At 41.8% G+C, this 21,657-nt stretch overlaps 2 protein-coding genes across 5 annotated transcripts in view; both read right to left on the bottom strand.

Annotated features, from left to right (window-relative positions):
- LOC135509437 (C-Maf-inducing protein-like) overlaps positions 1–5,829 on the bottom strand; it is a 38,449-nt gene extending 32,620 nt beyond the window's left edge. Inside the window, exon 1 of the mRNA XM_064930089.1 lies at positions 4,964–5,829. Coding sequence (XP_064786161.1) covers positions 4,964–5,284 — 321 coding nt within the window. The 5' untranslated portion in view covers positions 5,285–5,829. The remainder of the gene's footprint in view (positions 1–4,963) is intronic.
- A 1,809-nt stretch (positions 5,830–7,638) lies between these two features.
- Positions 7,639–21,503, bottom strand: LOC135509438 (gigaxonin-like). Of its 4 annotated transcripts, XM_064930091.1 has the most exons (13): positions 21,175–21,193; positions 20,973–21,035; positions 20,695–20,892; positions 20,245–20,359; positions 19,642–19,992; positions 19,195–19,415; positions 18,685–18,806; positions 16,512–16,624; positions 15,102–15,251; positions 14,872–15,008; positions 11,336–11,470; positions 9,744–9,853; positions 7,639–9,615 (listed from the first exon to the last, which is right to left on the bottom strand). In XM_064930091.1, exons 3-13 carry the CDS (start codon positions 20,883–20,885, stop codon positions 9,434–9,436), a joined length of 1,827 nt encoding a protein of 608 aa, XP_064786163.1. In that variant the 5' UTR covers positions 20,886–20,892; positions 20,973–21,035; positions 21,175–21,193; the 3' UTR covers positions 7,639–9,433. The 4 variants fall into 4 exon arrangements, with proteins under 4 accessions (XP_064786163.1, XP_064786164.1, XP_064786165.1 ...); XM_064930092.1 differs by lacking the exons at positions 20,973–21,035; positions 21,175–21,193 and adding an exon at positions 21,271–21,503; XM_064930093.1 differs by lacking the exon at positions 20,973–21,035 and having other exon boundaries at positions 21,175–21,251.
- Between the last annotated feature and the right edge of the window lie 154 nt (positions 21,504–21,657).

The raw sequence follows: 21,657 nt of genomic DNA, 5'->3' as shown, positions 1-21,657 counted from the left end.
ACGTATCCTCTGCAGCAGAGGTAACTCTGGGTCTTCCTTTTCTGTGGTGGTCCTCATGAGAGCCAGTTTCATCATAGCGCTTTATGTGACTACACAATTTTCCAGATTGACTTCATGTCTTAAAATAATGGACTGTTATTTGGCTTCGCTTATTTGAGCCGTTCTTGCCATAATATGGACTTGCTCCTTTACCAAATAGGGCTCCCTTCTGTACATCGCCCCTACCTTGTCACAACTCCACTGATTGGCTCAATCGCATTAAGGAAAGAGATTCCACAAAAGAACTTGAGAACCTCCAATATTACATATATTTTGATTTGTTTAACACGTTTTTGGTTACTACATGATTCCATATGTTATTTCATAGTTTTGATATTGTCACTGTTATTCTATAATGTAGAAAATTGTAAAAACAAAGAAAAACCCTTGAATGAGTAGGTATCCAAACTTTTGACTGGTACTGTATATATAGAAGAAAATGCAAATAGTCTGGCTAGCCATTTGATCAGCTATTCAGGAGTCTTATGGCTTGGGGGTAAAAGCTGTTTAGAAGCCTCTTGGACCTAGATTTGGCACTCCGGTGCCGCTTTCCATGCAGTAGCAGAGAGAAAAGTTGATGACTAGGTGGCTGGAGTCTTTGGCACTATTTAGGGTCTTCCTCTGACGATGCCTGGTATAGAGGTCCTGGATGGCAGTGATGCAACCTGTCAGGATGCTCTCAATGGTGCAGCTGTAAAACCTTGGACTCATGCCAAATATTTTCAGTCTACTGAGGGGGAAAAGATTTTGTAATGCCCTCTTCACAACTGTCTTGGTGTGCTTTGACCATCTTAGTTTGTTGGGGATGTGGACGCCAAGGAACATGAAGCGCTTAACCTGCTCCACTACAGCCCCGTCGATGAGAATGGGGGCATGCTCGGTCCTCCTTTTCCTGTAGTCCACAATCATCTCCTTTGGCTTGGTTACGTTGAGGGAGAGGTTGTTGTCCTTGCGCCCCACGGTCAGGTCTCTGACCTCCTGATAGGCTGTCTCATCGTTGTCAGTGATCAGGCCTACCATTGTTGTGTCATCAGCAAACATCATGATTGTTTTGGAGTTGTGCCTGGCCATGCAGTCATGAGTGAACAGGAGCGGACTGAACACGCACCCCTGAGGGGCCCCCGTGTTAAAGGATCAGTGTGGCGGTGTGTTACCACCTACCCTTACCACCTGGGGGGTGGCCCGACAGGAAGTCCAGGATCCAGTTGCAGAGGGAGGCGTTTAGTCCCAGTGTCCTTAGCTTAGTGATGAGCTTTGAGGGAACTATGGTGTTGAAAGCTGAGCTGTAGTCAATGAATAGCATTCTCACATAGGTGTTCCTTTTGTCCATGTGGAAAAGTGCATAGTGGAGTGCATGCAAGAGGTGGAATCATCTGTGGATCTGTTGGTGCGGTATGCAAATTGGAGTGGGTCTAGGGTTTCTCGGATGATGGTGTTGATGTGAGCCATGAGCAGCCTCACAAAACATTTCATGGCTACAGATGTGAGTGCTATGAGTCGGTAGTCATTTAGGCAGGTTACCTTAGTGTTCAGAGACAGGGACTATGGTGGTCTGCTTGAAACATGTTGGTATTACAGACTCGGAGAGGTTGAAAATGGGAGAGGTTGAAAATGTCATTGAAGACAGTTGCCAGTTGGTCAGTGCATGCTTGGAATACACGTTCTGGCCCCCGCGTCGTCTTACCAGAGGCTGCTGTTCTGTCCTGCCGATGGAGTGTATAACCCGCCAGCCGTATGTTCTTAATGTTGTCGTTCTTCCACGACTCGTTAAACATAAGATATTACAGTTTTTAATGGCCCGTTGGTATGATATACATACTTTCATTTCGTCCCATTTATTTTCCAGTGATTGAACGTTAGCTAGCAGAACAGAAGGCAAGGGCAGATTAGCCACACGTCGCCTGATCCTCACAAGGCAGCCAGATCTCTTTCCGTGAAATCGACATTTCCTTTTCCAGCGATTCACGGGGATCTGGGCCTGGTCAGGTGTCCGTAGTATATCCCACGCGTCCGACTCATTGAAGAACTCTTCATCCAATTTGAGGTGAGTAATCCCCGTTCTGATGTCCAGAAGCTCTTTTCGGTCATAAGAGATGATAGCAGCAATATTATGTACAAAACATGTTACGAACAATGCGAAAAAACTAAATGGCATGGTTGGTCAAAAGCGGATAAGACGGTAGCCCTACTCTCCGGCCCGAATCTATTGATTTCACATAACTGGGAATACATATGCATCTGTTGGTCACAGATACCTTAAAAGAAAGGGGCCTCAGGATGCCATCACAGTATTTCTGTGCATTCAAATTGCCATCGATAAAATGGAATTGTGTTCATTGTCTGTAGGTTATGCATGCCCATACCATAATCCCACCACCACAGGGCACTCTGTTCACAATATTGACATCAGCAAATTGCTCGCCCACATTACGCCATACACGTAGTTTGTGGTTCTGAGGCCGGTTGGACGTAATGCCAAATTCTCTAAAATGAGACAACATTAACTCTGGCAACCGCTCTGGTGGACATTTCTGCAGTCAGCATGCCACCATTGCACACTCCCTTAAAACTTGAGACATCTGTGTCATGGTGTTGTGTGACAAAACTGCTGATTTTAGAGAGCCATTTTATTGTCCCCAGCACAAGGTTCACCTGTGTAATGATCATGCTGTTTAATCAGCTTCTTGAGAGGGCTCTCGAGTGGCGCAGCGGTCTAAGGCACTGCATCTCAGCACTTGAGGTTCGAATTCAGGCTGTATCACAACCGGCCGTGATTGGGAGTCCCATAGGGCGGCACACAGTTGGCCAGCGTCGGCCATCATTGTAAATAAGAATTTGTTCTTAACTGACACGCCTAGTTAAATAAAGGTTAAAAATCAAATATACCACACCTTTCAGGTGGATGGATTATCTTGGCAAAGGAGCCTTTGGTCATTAATATGGTCAGATCCGGAAACTATCATTTTGAAAACAAAACGTTACAGAGCCGTTCCGTATTATCGCACGGGTGTCAAACCTAGGTCTAAATATTACTGTTTTACTACCTAAAATGTTATGTCATAATTATGTACAATTCTGGCAAATTAATTAGTCTTTGTTAGGAATAAATGGCCTTTCAACAGTTTGCAACGAGCCAGGCGGCCCAAACTGCTGCATATACCCCGACTCTGCATGCACTGAACGCAAGAGAAGTGACACAATTTCCCTAGTTAATATTGCCTGCTAACATGAATCTTTATATATAATTGTGTTTTGATATTAATTAAGGCATTGATGTTCATGGTTAGGTATATTATTGCAACGATTGTGTTTTTTTCTCAAATGCACTTTTGTTAAATCATCACCAGTTTGGCAAAGTTGAAGTAGGCTGTGATTCAGTGATGAATTATCAGGCACCGCATTGATTACTAGCAACGCAGAACAAGCTAGTTAACCTAGTAATATCATCAACCATGTGTAGTTAACTAGTGATTATGTGAAAATAGTTTTTTATATGGTAAGTTTAATGCTAGCTAGCAAATTACCTTGGCTTCCTGCAGCCACACGGTCCTTTTGATGCTGCACTCGCGTTACAGGTCAGCCTGCCACGCAGTCTACTCGTGGATTGCAATGTAATCGGCATCCAAAAAGGCTGATTATCAAGTTTTCATAACAATTGGTAAGCAGCCATGCCAATTAATCAGTCGACCTCTAATCAACACTTAACGTTAATGTTTTTGTTCAGTGTATATTTATAACCCATATTCTTAGAAATAACTTTAATCTATGAGCTACGCTTGTTGACGGAAAATGAGGCGACCACTCGTGCTAATTAGCTATCTAGCACACTCCGAATACTAGTGTGCCAGCATACTAGGGAAGTGTAGCGGAAATGTAGTTTCATCGGGTGGAGACGCACAGATCCATACAGCTAGGTTATGGGTAAAACTGCCACAGTTAACATATTTTTTTTTATTTGAAGGATTCCCTCTCACTTATGAAAGATAAAGCTTTTGAAGGATATGGCCCTTATCTCAAGCAATGATTATTGAGGTTTCTAAATGTTAAGGGTTGTTGTAGTTCGAGGCAGTCGTGGGAGAAGCTAATGGCATAGAACTGTAGGGTGAAGGCAGAATGCCATCTAGAGTTTGAGAGCTAGGCCTACACCCCCTAAATCACAGTTGGTGTCAATTCAGTGAATTCAGGAAGTGCATTGAAATGTAATGCCTTAATTGATAAGTGCATATTGTTTGAGTATTTTATACATTAATTGGATTTCAATTAACTTATTGAATGTACTAAAGTAAACTAAATTGACCGCTGACATGCTACACTATTCTAGGTGACAAATCCATAGGCGGCAGCTGTTGGGAGATCAATAACAATAGACCCAATTCAGCTTCCATAACCTGTAGAAAACGTCATCAAATAAACTTACGAGCGTACCAGCCATCTCGCTGCTCACAAAACAATATGTGTGTATACATACATACATACATACATACATACATACACACCACAATTTGCGCTCTTATCAAATTACAAGCCAGTGCTTGCCTATGTAGCACAACAGTAGGACAGCCATGTTTGATTAAACAAAGTCCTAGAGATTTTCAAATTGTATGTGAAAAATGTAGCCAGCTAGAATAAAAGCACAGCAAATAGGAGTTGTCCGAGGATGCGTATAGGTGTAGCGAATAAACTGTCACTGAGGAGGGAAATAAAGCAACAATGTTGTGATCACATTATCAGCTGAGTAAATGGAACATGGAAGGTATAACAAAGGAAACGCTACATATTCAACAAATATTGGCTACATTTTCTGCTGTTAGTGACATACAAGTCAGTCGTCGTGCTTAATCGATGAAGTGAAAACAATGTCACCCACCCCCTCAAGAAAATACATTAGGGCCTTTGGAAACAGTTAACTACAGTAGCAACTCACCGTCGCAGACGCCAGGCTGCTGTCTGTCAAGGTGAGGTGGTGCGGTTCCCATCTCCGTAAGAATTTTGAGGTTAGAATTTTGCTGAGGAAGGTCCGAGGGTGTTTGACCACACACACCTGGATGTCCCCCTCCTGTAGTAGTTTATATCGCATCCCGCTGCTGCAATGTTGCAGAGTTCTCTTGCACGGCCCGGCGCATAATTTATTATTATTCCCCTCCAACGGCGCAGACATCTCTCCAAGCAAAGGCTTGCTCTCCTCAGATTGATAGAATTGGTTATTATGTAGCTCGTTTCCCCCACCGCTGCTGTTAAAATCCATATTTATTTGGTCGCAAAAATTATCCTAGGAGGTAACTATGTATTACTTTTAGTAGTTAAAAAAACATATATATATAAAAAGGAAAGCCGGCGGTGTGTAGATTGTAGGGCTTGGGAGCAAATCTACAGCGATGCGACCTCAATAGTTAAAATGGTGTTGCGGGCGGAAAACAGACACGGCGGAGACACTGACAGAAAAGCCATGAACGAATCTTTGGTGGGGATATTTCACGACGGAGCAGTTATTGGGTAGGCAAATAATCCTTTATCCGTACAATGCCCACTACAACGTCGCGTTTTGCTCCCCCAACGATCTATTCAATATGTTTGGGCCATTGCCAGCCCCAGTTCAGCTAACATAATCCATAGATTTAACTCATACTAATCACGTAGCTCTGATACAAAAGACCCAAATCCAAAAGGCGACGTTTTTTTGTCTTTAAATGTTCATTGGCAAGGTTCCCTTTTCGGTCTTCCTCTATCTTCGCAAAAGAACTTTGATAGAGCCACTTGGATTGGTCCTTTCTCGTTCATGTGATACCAAAGTGACGTCAATGGGGAGGCAAGCGGATGCGCTGTAAGTCTTTTAGCTCCACTGTCTGCTGTCTGTGCGATAGGAGGGCAGTTAACTCAATACAAAAATGGAGGACGTACGACAAATGCTAATTATCTCTCGTCAAGCAGTGCCGTCTCCATTTTTGTTGAAGACGGGGTTTGACACAAATCTATCAGTCTATTCAATAAATGTTGCTGGGATCATGGGCCTTAAGAATCATGAGAAGACCTGATATGATACTGAGGGCAACATATGCGAATATTTAATGTGAGGAAGTCGACCTATTTAATTAGTTGTCGGTACAGTTTAAATTGCAAACAGAAAAAGGCTTATTTTCCATTTTATTGCAAAATATTTTGCATTGTGATGCACACTAGGCTACAATAAGCATGAACTACAGTTTCCCTTTAACTGTGACCTCAACGTTGGTACTTTGCAGAAATGATTGATAAGCATCCAAATTGTCTGGTTGGGGAGTGCACAACACACACCATTAAAACGGTTTCAGCAGTGGGTCAGACTACCAGTATCCATGTGTCCAGATTTCACCTAAGAAACAGTTGTTACAAACCCACTGAATATGACACTATGTTGACAAGACTAGGGGCATATTGAGTTGAATAAGTATTGCAGAGATAGAGTAACCATACACTACTGTCATGAGCCAATTTGTAAGTCGCTCTGGATAAGAGCGTCTGCTAAATGACTTAAATGTAAATGTAAAATGTAAATGAGCAATTGTACCTTGTTCTCTTCATTAAAAGTCAGTCTTTATACAACATGTTCAAACTGTTCTATTTGTGGGGACTCAGTAGAAAGAGCTTGAGACGTACTGTATCTTGGGCACTCATCTCATGGGTCACACTGTCGAAAACAAGCTCTAAGATCGCCTGACCACTGAGTTTGATGCTCCAACTGGGAGCTGAACACATTTCTCAGAAAGTTTTTCCATTCCAACCACTCCCATTACTTAACTTGACCACGACATTGCAGATGTGCCTCAGCCGCTCATGCCTGAATGTTAAGTAAAGCTGAAAGTGAAAGAAAAACAGTGACTGTCATGATGCAGTTTTGAAATGTCAGATATGAGGAACTTTAACCCCATATGTAGTGTCTTTTAAAATGATCCACCACACTGAAATGCAACGATGAAGGCCTACAAACAAGCTCCTTATGAAATAACATATGAGGTTTCTTAATGTCTGTGGAATGAATTACTTTACAATCTGCATTATTATTTAAAAAAAAATATTATGCTCAATGTAAATCTCAAACAGGTTTTATCAATGCAGTGTCGTGCGCTGGTGGCTTTCTGATAGGCTTCCCTTCACATGCCACAAGTCTTTTCTAATGGAAGTTCAGTGGGCAGTGCTCCCAGCTGAATCCCAGCCGAAATCCTGTGTCCAAACTGCAGCAGAAGCAGTAGTCTCTCAGGGCTCAGTTTAACATTAGCCACTCGGTGTTGAGTCACAAGACTACAGTTAAATTGAGAAAGTCATGAGAGCAGCTTGGTTAACTCCATCCTGATTATCTTCAGTAAACCTGTTGTGTTAATCCGATGCTTGCCCCTCATCTAAGACACACACAGTTACAAGTCAACAGTGTCACTGAATCTGTAACAGATTTTCTTGGTAAACTGTTTCCGAGAGATTAAAATAAACAATAACCCAAATATAATGGATTATTTGAGGAATACCTCTTCAGTTTCTCCTGAATCCTCTGAAACATAAAAACAAAACTCCAACACCCTGAATGCTACTAGATTTAAACCAGGGCTGAAGTCACAGAGGAATAACTACTGAGCTGGCCAGTGTTGTTTAATCATCTTGTTAAACTGAAGACACTCATGATTAAGCTCTTTCCATGACACCTTCCTTGCTACCCCACAGAATTGAATACAAAAATACAAACATATTTGAATTCATGGTCCTCTCACATCCCAACTTTGGTTAACAACCACTTGATGGTACGATTGCAGAATTCCTCAAAGAACAATGCATAAAGCGCATATCACAGTGTTCTGATAGTTACACAATGGGTGAATGTTTTGTGAAAGCACTGTTTGGACCACTAGAATGCAGATAGTGTCACTCTCACAGTTTACACTAAAGACTATGGAATGTTGAGTCTCTCAGCAATACACTAACATACTGTAAGTATACAGTGTTAAGTGTAAATTGTGATACCTGTTCTTACATTTGTTCTTGGTGCTTTTCAGAAGTGTCCTGAGCTCTGTTGGCTTCATAAAGGCGTGTGAATGCATTTTAAAAATATGTTTCTGTGAGTTCTGTAGCATGTGAGAGACACGTTTCCCTTCAAATGGGATGGACAGCAACAGCTGTAACTCACACAGAACAAATGGGGTTAACAGATGCCAAGAAAATTATTCACACTGACTGGAAAGCCAGTTCAAAAGTCATCAGCAAAATACATCCAGCAACTTAAGAGTGACACCAGTAACTCTAAATCCATTTCTGGCCCACACTGTGCCTAGAGTGCTTGGTTAAGGGGAAACCAATGGAAGGAAGGGGCTTAACTCAGCTTTAAATTCACTAAACACGCACGTCCCAAAGAGATTTCACTTAAGATACAGTAACGTTATATAAAACCTGTTACCATTTCAATACAAAGTATGCTCCAGCTTCTGGCATTACTCATTCAAAGCTGTCCATTTAAAAACAATCTAAGTTAAGTTTGTGGGTAAAGACGACATTTTGCTTATTTTATAGGCTACAAGTCCCTTAGCTAAGGGAACAAGTAAAACCACATCTGTTCTTTTAGAAGTCTCCTCGTGTAGCTCAAGTTGTCATGATAAACCAGAAAAATGATTGCCACCAACCAAACCCACCACCGAGGACATCTTACTGATATCAATAAGTAGTCTATACTAAATAAATGTGAAGTTTGAAACGAAATAAGGCTGCTAATATGGGCGAATGCTAACAGGACAAGTGATAACTACTACTTTGAGTGTTGTACCTAAGGATAATGTAAAAAGTAACTGATGCACATTAATGTTTTACATTTATCGTATCATTGTGACAATTCAGTCACAATATAATTATGGATTTGTCCATATCGCCCAAGTCTATTCAAAGGCCACGAATCCCTTAGCTACTATAAGGTAACAACGAAAATGGGATGTCTCGTCATTCAGCGACTGATCTTTAACAACAAAAAAATGCAGTGTTAGACATGGGTATAGATTTTCTTTAAAAATTACTACCTATGCTACAATGAATGACAGTACTATGGCATTCTTGCTTTTCTCCCCTTAAAATGTGTGTTAAATTCTTTAAAACCCACCAAACAGCAGCAAGAACGTAGTAAACAAAAAGCAATGGGTAAATGGTCAGTAAAACCTATTTACAAATCATACCCATTGTTAAATTGCATATGAAATAACGTCATGTTTAAAAAGCCATCCCTCTTCAAGCAAGTACCCACACAGAATAATACCCTGATGGAACCTAAGAAAGCCACCAAAATATGCAGATAAATACTCCAAATGTCCCCTTTGGGACGTCCCTTCAACCTCCATTCTCATGTTCCATTGCTGTGAGTGTGGAGATGGAGCTCATTTAGGTGCTCTATCTAGGAGGACGGGACCCTGAGTCTAAACAGGCCCTGCTTCAGCTGCAGACGGAACAGTTTGCAGTTAGCGATGCGCAGGGCTGCACAGCCAGTCTTGCACAGATCAGATGTCAGCATGGGCTTGGTGCGGTGCCACGTCCCCGAGCTGCGACGGAATTCTCTCACATAGTCATAGGTTGTACCTGCGCAGAGACACACAGACCTTTAGAGATCGATGTATACATTACACAGTGCACGCATACAGTAAGATGTATTTGCCAATACTTGCCAAGTAGTGATAATTTACTTCAGGAGTCTGCCTTTAACTCACCAGTGTCTAAGTCTCCCACGACATAGATGCTGGCACCAATGGGGACAGCGCCATACACAAAAGAGGAACTGGTCTGAACACAGAGAGTCTGGTCATCAAGGTACATCCATCTGGACAGAGCGTGGTTGGGAAAATAAACACTTGAAAGATTTTTGATCAACTACAAATACAGTAAACAGAGACAACATACATACAGTTGAAGTCGGAAGTTTACATACACCTTAGCCAAATACATTTAAACTCGGGTTCACAATTCCTGACATTTAATCATAGTTAGGACAGTTAGGATCACCACTTTATTTTAAGAATGTGAAATGTCAGAATAATAGTAGAGATAATTATTTATTTCAGCTTGTATTCCCAGTGGGTCAGAAGTTTACATACACTCAATTAGTATTTGGTAGCATTGCCTTTCAATTGTTTAACTTCGGTCAAACGTTTTGGGTAGCCTTCCACAAGCTTCCCACAATAAGTTGGGTGAATTTTGGCCCATTCCTCCTGACACAGCTGGTGTAACTGAGTCAGGTTTGTAGGCCTCCTTGCTCGCACACGCTTTTTCAGTTCTGCCCACAAATTGTCTATCAGATTGAGGTCAGGGCTTTGTGATGGCCACTCAAATACCTTGACTTTGTTGTCCTTTGGCTATTTTGCCACAACTTTGGAAGTATACTTGGGGTCAATGTCCATTTGGAAGACCCATTTGCGACCAAGCTTTAACTTCCTGACTGATGTCTTGAGACGCTGATTCAATATATCCACATAATTTTCCTGCCTCATGATGCCATATATTTTGTGAACTGCACCAGTCCCTCCTGCAGCAAAGCACCCCCACAACATGATGCTGCCACCCCTGTGCTTCACGGTTGGGATGGTGTTCTTCGGCTTGCAACACTCCTTTTTCCTCCAAACATAACAATGGTCATTATGGCCAAACAGTTCAATTTTTGTTTTATCAGACTAGAGGATATTTCGCCAAAAAGTACGATCTTTGTCTCCATGTGCAGTTGCAAAACGTAGTCTGGCTTTTTTATGGCGGTTCTATAGCAGTGGCTTCTTCATTGCCGAGCGCCCTTTCAGGTTATGACAATGAGACTTGTTTTACTGTGGATATAGATACCTTTGTACCTGTTTCCTCCAGCATCTTCACAAGGTCCTTTGCGGTTGTCCTGGGTTTGATTTGCACATTTCCCACCAAAGTACGTTCATCTCTAGGAGACAGAATTTTCTGGCATTTTCCAAGCGGTTTAAAGGCACAGTCAACTTAGTGTATGCAAACTTCTGACCCACTGGAATTGTGATACAGTGAATTATAAGTGAAATAATCTGTCTGTAAACAATTGTTGGAAAAATTGTGTCTTGCACAAAGTAGATGTCCTAACCGACTTGCCAAAACTATAATTTGTTAACAAGAAATTTGTGGAGTGGTTGAAAAATGAGTTAATGAATCCAACCTAAGTGTATGTAAAAACTTCCAACTTCAACTATACATGCATCTTTAGGTAACAAGGATATACCCAATCCAACACATTCTGGCTGAAGCATACATTTAAATAAGGAAGTTCTTGATCAAAGTAACAAGCCCTATTATTGACCTTTTCATCTCATCATGGAAAAACTCAGACTTGCAGGTGGTCATGGTGCTGGATTCTGGATTGTCTGAGTCACGGCTCCTCACGCCTCCAAACACATAGAGTTCCTGACCCACACCACATGCCACTGAGCCAAACCTGAAGGCAGAGACATTCACACCATAACATCAGGGGTCACTCAATGAGAACATATCAATAGCAACACCAACAGTAAACAAATCCTTCACAGGGGATTTCTTCATAAATGTTACATCTAAATGTGGACAATAACGGTGTATTCTATTCTAAAGTCAAACCTGACACACACGTAAAGTATTAGTCCCATGTTTCATGAGCTGAAAAAAAAACGATGCAACATTTTTCCATACGCACAAAAGGCTTATTTCTCTCAAATTGTGCACAAATTTGTTTACCTCCCTGTTTTTGAGCATTTCTCCTTTGCCAAGATAATCCATCCACTTGACAGGTGTGGTATATCAAGAAGCTGAATAAACAGCATGATTATTACACAGGTGCAACTTGTGCTGGGGACAATAAAAGACCACTCTAAAATGTGCAGTTTTGTCACACCACACAATGCTACAAATGGTATGCCGACTGCAGGAATGTCCATCAGAGCTGTTGCCAGAGAATTTAATGTTTATTTTTCTACCATAAGTCGTCGCCATCATTTCACAGAATTTGGCAGTACGTCCAACCGGTCTCACAACCGCAGGCCACGTGTATGGCGTCGTGACTGCGAGAGGTTTGTCTCATGGTGGCGGTGGGGTTATGGTATGGGCATGCATAAGCTACGGATAACGAACACAATTGCACAGAGAAACTGTGATGATATTCTGAGGCCCATTGTCATCCCATTCATCCGCTGCCATCATCTCATGTTTCAGCATGATAATGCACAGCCCCTTGTCGCAAGGATCTGTACACAATTCCTGGAAGCTGAAAATGTCCCAATTCTTCCATGGCCTGCAGACGCAGACATGTCACCCATTGAGCATGTTTGGGATGCTCTGGATAAAAGTGTATGACTGTGGTCCAGTTCCCGCCATTAAAATATAATTTAATCCATTTTAGAATAAGGCTGTACCATAAATCCATAATGTCAAGTACTTTCGGTATGCACACACACATTCAAAAGTTTGGGGTCACTTAGAAATGTGTTTTTATTTGTTTTAATTAGACTTCTTTTGTCCATAAAAATAATATCAAATTGATCAGAAATACAGTGTAGACATTGTTAATGTTGTAAATTACTATTGTAGCTGGAAACGACTGATTAATGGAATATCTACATAGGCGTACAGAGGCTCATTATCAGCAACTATCACTCCAGTGTTCTAATGACACGTTGTGTTAGCTAATCCAAATAATTTTAAAAGGCTAATTGATCTTTAGAAAACCCTTTTGCAATTATGTTAGCACAGCTGAAAACTGTTGTGCTGATTAAGGATGCAATAAACTGGCCTTCTTTAGACTTGTTGAGAATCTGGAGAATCAGCATTTCTGGGTTCGATTACAGGCTCAAAATGGACAGAAACAAAGACCTTTCTTCTGAAAATCATCAGTCTATTCTTGTTCTGAGAAATGAAGGCTATTCCACGTGAGAAATTGCCAAGAAACTGAAGAGCTCATACAATGCTGTGTACTCCTCCCTTCACAGAACAGCAAAGAGTGTCTCTAACCAGAATAGAAAGTGGAGTGGGAGGCCCTGGTGCACAACTGAGCAAGAGGACAAGTACATTAGTGTCTAGTTTGACAAACAGACACCTCACATGTCTGCAACTGGCAGCTTCATTAAATAGTACCCGCAAAACACCAGTCTCAACGTCAACAATGAAGAGGCGACTCCCGGATGCTGGCCTTCTAGGCAGAGTTCCTCTTTTCTTTTTATTGGCCAGTCTGAGATATGGCTTTTCTTTGCAGCTCTGCCTAGAAGGCCAGCATCCCGGAGTTGCCTCTTCACTGTTGACGTTGAGACTGATGTTTTGCGGGTACTATTTAATGAAGCTGCAAGTTGAGGACTTGAGGCATTTCTAAGTGATCCCAAACGTTTAAACGTTAGTGAGAGTGTACACACACACACACCGACTCATTCCAGGGTTTTTCTTTAGTCCAATTTATACATTGTAGAATAATAGTGAAGACATCAAAACTATGAAATAACACATGTAGTAACCAAAGAAATTTTAAATCAAAGTATATTTTAGATTCTTCAAAAGGAGCCACCCTATGCCTTGAAGACAGCTTTGCACACTCCTAGCATTCTCTAAACCAGCTTCATGAGGTAGTCACCTGGAATGCATTAATTAACAGGTGTTCCTTGTTCATTTGTGGCATTGCTTTCCTTCTTAATGCGTTTGAGCCAATCAGTTGTGTTGTGACAAGGCAGCTGTGGTATACAGAAGATAGGGCTATTTGGTAAAATAGTCCATATTATGGCAAGAACAGCTCAAATAAGCAACGAGAAATGACAGCCCATCATTACTTTAAGACATGAAGGTCAGTCAACACAGAACATTACAAGAACTTTGAGCGTTTCTTCAAGTGCAGTCGCAAAAAACCCATCAATCGCTATGATGAAACTGCCACTCATGAGGACCGCCACAGGAACGGAAGATTCGGTTACCTCTGCTGCAGAGGTTAAGTTCATTGGAGTTACCAGCCTCAGAAATTGCAGCACAAATAAATGCTTCAGAGTTCATGTAACAGACATCTCAACATCAACTGTTCAGAGGAGACTGCGTTAATCAGGCCTTCATGGTCAAATTGCTGCAAAGAAACCACTACTAAAGGACACCAATAAGAAGAGACTTTATTGGGCCAAGAAATATGAGCAATGGACATGAGACCGGTGGAATTCTGTCCTTTGGTCTGATGAGTCCAACGTTGAGATTTTTGGTTCCAACCGTTGTGTCTTTGTGAGACTCAGAGTAGGTGAACAGATGATCGCCGCATGTGTGGTTCTCACCATGAAGCATGGGGGAGGTGGTGTAATGGTGTGGGGATGCTTTGCTGGTGACACGGTCAGTGATTTATTTAGAATTCAAGGCACACTTAACCAGCATGGCTACCACAGCATTCTGCAGCTATACGCCATCCCATCTGGTTTGCGCTTAGTGGGATTATTATTTGTTTTTCAACAGGACAATGATCCAACACACCCCTCCAGGCTGTGTAAGGACTATGACAACAGAGAGTGATGGCATGCTGCATCAGATGACCTGGCTTCCACAATCACCCGACCTCAACCCAATTGAAATGTGTTGGATAGCAGAGTGAAGGAAAAGCATTCCAGGTGAAGCTAGTTCAGATAATGGCAAGAGTATGCAAAGCTGTCATCAAGGCAAAGGGTGGCTACTTTGAATACTATATTTAGATTAAAAAAATAAATACAAAATGTTACTACATGATTTCATAGTTTGATGTAGAATAATAGTAAAGACAATGTAGAAAATAGTAAAAATGAAGAAAAACCTTGGCTAGGTGTCCAAACTTTTGACAGGAACTATTTTATTTTAACGACTGAATTGATTCTGTACCTTCTCTCTTTCAAAGGGCAGATTGCAGTCCACTGCTTGGTCTTCGGATCATAGCATTCTACTGAGTCGTACAGCTTTCCATATGACCCACCACCCATGGCATAGATCTTCTTTTTCATGGTGGCATAGCAGCCAATCTGAGGAGAGATCGTTGGGCAAGTGGTGAGAGATTTGGAGAGGTTGCAATTTGTGAATGTGTTTATAGCAAGCTGGAAGTGCTCATGTCTCACCTTGCGGACCATTGTCATGCTGGTTTGGGTTGTCCAGGTGTTAAAGTGAGGGTCGAAAACCTCCACAGTCAGGAGCTCTATGTCCTCATCCTCTCCTCCCAAAACATAGATCATCCCATCCAGCTCTGCAACACCAAAGTTCTGCCTCGCCTGACCAAACAAAGAGCAGAAGCCTTTAATAAGTGGGCAATACTGTCCCCTGGTGGCATTACTCAGAACGATAATGCTTTAGAAGGATAGATAACATAAAACATGGCTACCAGTGAGTAGCCTATACAAGTAAAAAGGACATATGGAACGTTTGATGGATTAAATTACTTGGTCCAGTGAAAGACATTTGGTCTATATAACCAATTGAAGTAACTTCAAAATGGCATCACTTGAAATGTCTATGACACAAGTGGGTTGAATGTTGCTACTGACAGGTTGGAAGGATTGCAAAGGGGGAAAAAAGTTGCAGTTTCTATGTTGTGTGCAGTATTATACAACGGGTGTGTCCAATCCTGAATGCCAATTGGTTAAAACCGCATTCCAGAAGGTGTCAATTCCACAAGTTATCACCGGCAAAATCTATGGACGTTAAAATTCCTATTTACTCTGTTCCATCTGACTGCGCAATCCAGTCATCAGTCCAGCCAGGCAATTTAGAAACTTGATCTCCACTATAAAAGCATTTAGACATTCTCACATTTCTTTTAGACTAACATTTAGTTTTCAACAGCGGAGATTTGTATAAACCTTGCCACCTGCCTCTCCGACAATTGCAACATTGTTCCAATATCGCAAATTTGATCTCCAGCTATCCTATAGTAATGAACGTGTCGGGAGTCGGAATGAGCCAGACAGGCAGCGTTTCTCAGCCAGTCGAAATCATGAATCAGCTGGCATCATTCTTATGGATGTGTCCAAATAAATGTCACAAGAAAACAGCTTGCATAAATGCAAATGAAGATACTATTGTTATTCTGGCTACACTATTTGATGTGACTAAGTTAGCCATAGTTGGCTAGCTAGCAAGCAAGGGATAAGAATGTTGCCAGCCAGTATGGCAATGGAACATTTAGAAGAAACAACTGGGTTGCGTTCATAGATTACAGAATAAAAAGACAGATGTGACCTAGTCGTTAAATGGCAAACAAACAACCATCCGGCTTAGGTAGCAACCCTATATTTGTGTCGGAACTATATCTTGTGGAAGGATGACATAGCACGAATAAAACCAACATATGAAAATATGTCAATCATTATATGAATATGTTGGTAACCCCATTGTATAAAAAAGTGATAATGCCCTCAAAGCCAATGTTTGGAGGATATGTTGGCATGGTTTGCCGGCCCTCGACAAAACACCACCCGTGCTAATATATCCTCCAAACACAGATTGAGGGCATTATCAATTACGTAGAATACCTGTTTCATGGAAGGAATTGGGGTCCAGGTGTTTGTGTCTGGGTCATATTTCTCCCCACTGCTCAGGACCATCTTAGTTTCATCCATACCACCCATCACAAAGAGGTAGCCCTCTGAGAGGACAAAGAATGGTGTTAATTCATGGTTGATCCCTTACACTGGGTTGGGTTTGACTTACATGAGAATTGTGGGATCCATAATTATAAACTGCCATGAAGACTGCAATGGTACAGTACCAGTCAAGACTGGACACACCTACTCTTTTTATTTTTACAATTTTCTACATTGTAGAATAGTGAAGACATCAACACTGTGAAATAACACACAACATGTGAAGCATTAGTCCCATGGTTCATGAGCTGAAATAAAAGATCCCAAGAATTTCCTAGAAGCACAAAAGGATAATTTCTCACATTTTGTGCACAAATGTATTCTACATCCTTGTTAATGAGCATTTCTCCATTGCCAAGATAATCCACCCACCTTGATAGGTGTGGCATATCAAGAAGCTGATTAAACAGCATGATCATTACACAGGTGCAACTTGTGCTGGGGACAATAAAAGGCCACTTGAAATGTGCAGTTGTCACAACGCCACAGAGGTCTCAAATTTTGAGGGAGTGTGCAATTGGCATGCCAACTGCAGGAATGTCCACCAGAGCTGTTGCCAGAGAATTTAATGTTTATTTCTCTATCATAAGCCACCTCCAACATAATTTTACAAAATTTGTCAGTATGTCCAACCGGCCTCACAACCACATTTATGGCGTTGTGAGTGCGAGAGGTTTTGTGATGGCAACATTGTGATTAGTGTCCCTTGGTGGAAAAAGGGACCGAAATACTTTCCGAACACACTGTATATACTGTGTGTGTACAGTACCAGTCAAACAGTTGGACACCTACTCATTCCAGGGTTTTTTGTTATTTTTAATATTTTATACATTGTAGGATAATAGTGAATACATCAAAACTATGAAATAACATATGGAATCATGTAGTAACGAAAGAAGTGTTAAACAAATCAAAATATATTTTGTGGATTATCTTTCCTTCTTAACGCATTTGAGCCAATCAGTTGTTGTGACAAGGTAGGGGGAGTACACAGAAGATAGGGCTATTTGGTAAAAGACCAAGTCCATATTATGGCAAGAACAGCTCAAATAAGCAACAAGAAACAGTCCATCATTACTTTAAGACATGAAGGTCATTCATACGGAACATAACAAGAACTTTGAACGATTCTTCCAAGTGTAGTTGCAAAAAACATCAAGCACTGATGAAGAAACAGGCTCTCATGAGGACCGCAAAATGAAAGGAAGATCCAGAGTTACCTCATTACAGGGTTACCAGCCTCAGAAAATAAATGCGTCAGAGTTCAAGTAACAAACATCTCAACATCAACTGTTCAGAGGAGACTGCATGAGTCAGGCCTTCATGGTCGAATTGCTGCATAGAAACCACTATTAAAGGACACCAATAATAAGAAGAGACTTGCTTAAGTCAAGAAACACAAGCAATGGACACTCAACAGGTGGAAATCTGTCCTTTGGTCTGATGAGTCCAAATTTGAGATTTTTGATTCCAACCACTGTGTCTTTGTGAGACTCAGAGTAGGTGAACAGATAATCCCTGCATGTTTGGTTCCCACCCTGAAGCATGTTGGTGATTTATTTAGAATTCAAGGCACACTTAATCAGCATGGCTACCACAGTATTCTGCAGTGATACACCCTCTGATTAGCGCTTAGTGGGACTATCATTTGTTTTTCAACAGGACAATGACCCAACACACATCCAGGCTGTGTAAGGGCCATTTGACCAAGGAGAGTGATGGAGTGCTGCATCAGATGACCTGGCCTACACAATCACCCAACCTCAACCCAATTGAGATGGTTTGGGATGAAAAGTGAAGGAAAAGCAGTCAACAAGTGCTGAGCATGTGGGAACTCCTTCAAGCATTTCAGGTGAAGATGGTTGAGAGAATGCCAAGTGTGCAAAGCTGTCAAAGGCAAAGAGTGGCTACTATGAAGAATCTCAAATATATTTTGATTTGTTTAACACTTTTGGGGTTACTACATGATTGCATGTGTAATTTCATAGTTTGAATGAGTAAGTGTGTCCAAACTTTTGACTGGTACTGTAAAAATAAAACTAGGTCTGGATTCAATACCAACCTGCAGCCAGCACCCCATGCCCTATTCGGCCAATGCTCATTGGTTCCAGCTCGATCCACAGCTGACGGTTTGGATCATAGAGTGGACACATGCAGCGTGCCATGGCTGACGGCTTCCTTGTTCTAAACAGGAACCATAGAACAGGAAGTCAAGTGAGTTATATCCTGTTGGTTTTATCTGACACACTGGCTCCCTCTAACATCATCCTCTCTCTGTGTCACCATAAAAATCTTTGTGTTACCTCAAATCTCTCAGTATATCAACCACACTATTCTTACGGCCCTTAAATTCCCATCTTGCTTGTCATAAATTTCAGTTCTCTGAATGTTTTGCAAGAACTTCCATTGCAAACTGTTTGTATAACAAGCATACGCACACAAAACCACAGCATTCTGTAAAATGAGAATTAATGCGTTATGGCCACATTGTATGATTCATATACACAGTCAACAGAATGTAGACATCTTATGCCTGGACATCCTCCCAGAGTAAGAGTCAGCAAATACTCACCCTCTCTCCTCCCCTCCTACAGTGACGATGCACTCCGAGTAGCCACGAGGTTTGAAGGCGGCTAGAAGAGCCTCACCCTGCAGTGCAGCACCCCCCAGTGGAGCGTTGCAGTACTCCCTGATCACCTCCCTCATCAAGGGCTCTCCCAATACCTGCTCCCTCAGGTAACCTTGGTCCAGGCCCTGGATCCACACTGATGACATCACCTCTTTCATGTGCACCTGGGAGAGGATCAGAAATAGGTTACTCGGGATGAGCTGAGAGGCCAATAGTAATGGATAGGCAAATAATGTGGGAAAAACAGTCCTTCAAATGATGTAGTAGTCTCTGAACATAATTGTAGTTGTAATTCTACTTTTGTAGCCATGGAATACTACAGGTTGTTTTCTGACAGACAGAAACAAGGGCAGAACCCCCACACCCCTAGTAGTAAAATAAGGTTCTCACCCTCCGTTCCTCCAGGTCATGCCCGAGCCAGCGCACCACAGCCTCCAGGACATGCTTCTCATTGCCCACGTTGAGCTTCTCCATGGACAGGATCTCACACAGCCGGTCTGGGGGTAACTCCCTGAACTCGTCCGTGGCAGCCACATCACGGAAATGTGTCTGGAGGAAGTCTGTGGCAACATGGTGAACATGGTGCAGACAGTAATGTAGAGAGAAGAGCCGGATCCCAATACAGTTCTCTGCAGCAATGCAGCTCTCTAGGAACTGGCAGCACAGGGACTTCAAGTCTGTCAGAAGCAGCAGGTCAGCAGCCTGGACCATGTCCTGAATGGTGTCCTCACTCAGACTGATCTACACACAGATAATAATGAGCAGGATGGAAGGAGGAATGTAAGATCAGGGTTGTTCAAATAGGGAACATAAGATTCAAAAACTGTAAGCTACAAATAGGAATATGAATACCCTCAAAAGAGTTAGGAAGTACAGGACAATATTGTTATAGGCAATTTAAAAGCCAGTAAAATAATCACATTTATGTTCACATTATTCTAGTCCCATTTACACATTATTCTAGGCCCATTTACAGCATTGCACACTACTCACCTCCCCACTAAAGATGTAGTCCAGGATCTGCTTCATGATAGTGACAGAGATTCCCTGAAGCTCAATGGTGTACATGGATCCATCTTCCTTTGGAGGGTTGTAGTTCAGTTTTGTTCTATGGAATATGTCAGAATACGGTATGTGTTGCATTCTAGTATTTCTTCATTCCTTTTTGTTTGGTTTTGAGTGTATTGTTAGGTATTACTGCACTGTTGCAATGTCTGCAAAATATGTGTACTAAACCAATACAAATGTGATCAGCATGACAGGTAAAATATCTGACAGTCTACCAGCATCGAGTGGGACACTGCGGGAGACGCCCTGTTGACAGCTGGAAACAATGTCACATCCCCAGCCGTATCAAAGTTAGAATAACCATGGAATGGATTTCATCCATTGCAACAGTTCTGCTTTCGACAAAGGTAAAGCAAGACATAACTAACGGATTACCTGATGTATGGACTAGCCGCAGCCAAAATGTTTTTCTGGACTGGAATCTTTTCCCCGTCCAGTACTAACACTGCGTCTTGGAAGCATTGTTCTTGCCAAAAGGAGCGAAGGGCCTTGAGAAGTTTCTGAGAGTGTTGAGGGTCTGACACCACCGAACCTGCAACGCTAACCTCGGACTCAGTACTGGACATTGTGTTCCTACAGAGAAAAAACATGTCATTAGCACACCAGCCCGGCTTGCGAACTAGGAATAAAGCAATTTACCATGCCAGAGTTACCTTCAGGCAGAATTAGCCGACCGTAGGCTAGGCTAACGTCAGCATGCAAAATTAGCCAGCTGCCTATAATAAATTATTGGGCTGAATATTAAGTGACATAGGGTAGTTAATCATCTAACGTTATACTTGGCAGGGTCAAACATTTCAATACAACCACACAGGCTCATGTGACAATCATAACCATAATAGTACGCTACTTTACCTAGCTCGCTAACTAACTAGATATAAACAAATAACAGGGAGCGTCCCAAATGGAATGACATAGTCATTGGCTTCGTCCCACTTCACTGTAGCCTACCTTGCATGGGCCACACTACACACAAGTCAGAACGCAAGGTTAAAAAAAAGAAAGAAGAAGAAGCGTTTAGCACACTTTTTCTATTTTACAAGCCAGGCTCCGTTAAAATACTTTTACATTCCTTCCCCTGGAACAATCACATATCTGAGATAAATATGGATACGTGGCAACATTGTTTTCCGCTTTCATACAGTTCAGTGTATGCACGAGGAAGAAAGGGTGGATACATCTTCAAAGTAATCGAACACAGCCCCCATTGTGCTGTATTTTGGACCCACCCATGTAACGCCCACAAACTCCACGTGGTATACGTCATTCTCCCGCGACGAAAGTTTTTTTGTTTTCTCTTTACGATGTAGACCAAACCTGTCACAATTATATAAATCA

The sequence above is a fragment of the Oncorhynchus masou genome, chromosome 22, assembly GCF_036934945.1.
Source record: "Oncorhynchus masou masou isolate Uvic2021 chromosome 22, UVic_Omas_1.1, whole genome shotgun sequence".
In the NCBI taxonomy this organism is placed as follows: domain Eukaryota; kingdom Metazoa; phylum Chordata; class Actinopteri; order Salmoniformes; family Salmonidae; genus Oncorhynchus; species Oncorhynchus masou.
Note: the sequence above shows the minus strand (reverse complement) of the source record. Positions and strands in the feature narration are given on the sequence as shown.

Bases quoted from the DNA above. Each gene is read 5' to 3' on its own strand.
- LOC135509438 (XM_064930092.1), bottom strand. From the start codon at position 20,885: ATGTCCAGTACTGAGTCCGAGGTTAGCGTTGCAGGTTCGGTGGTGTCA. The intron at 19,416-19,641 runs GTGAGAACCTTA...ATCCTCTCCCAG, and splicing joins ATGACCTGGAGGAACGGAGG to GTGCACATGAAAGAGGTGAT. The intron at 9,854-11,335 runs GTCAATAATAGG...CGCTCTGTCCAG, and splicing joins TTCCATGATGAGATGAAAAG to ATGGATGTACCTTGATGACC.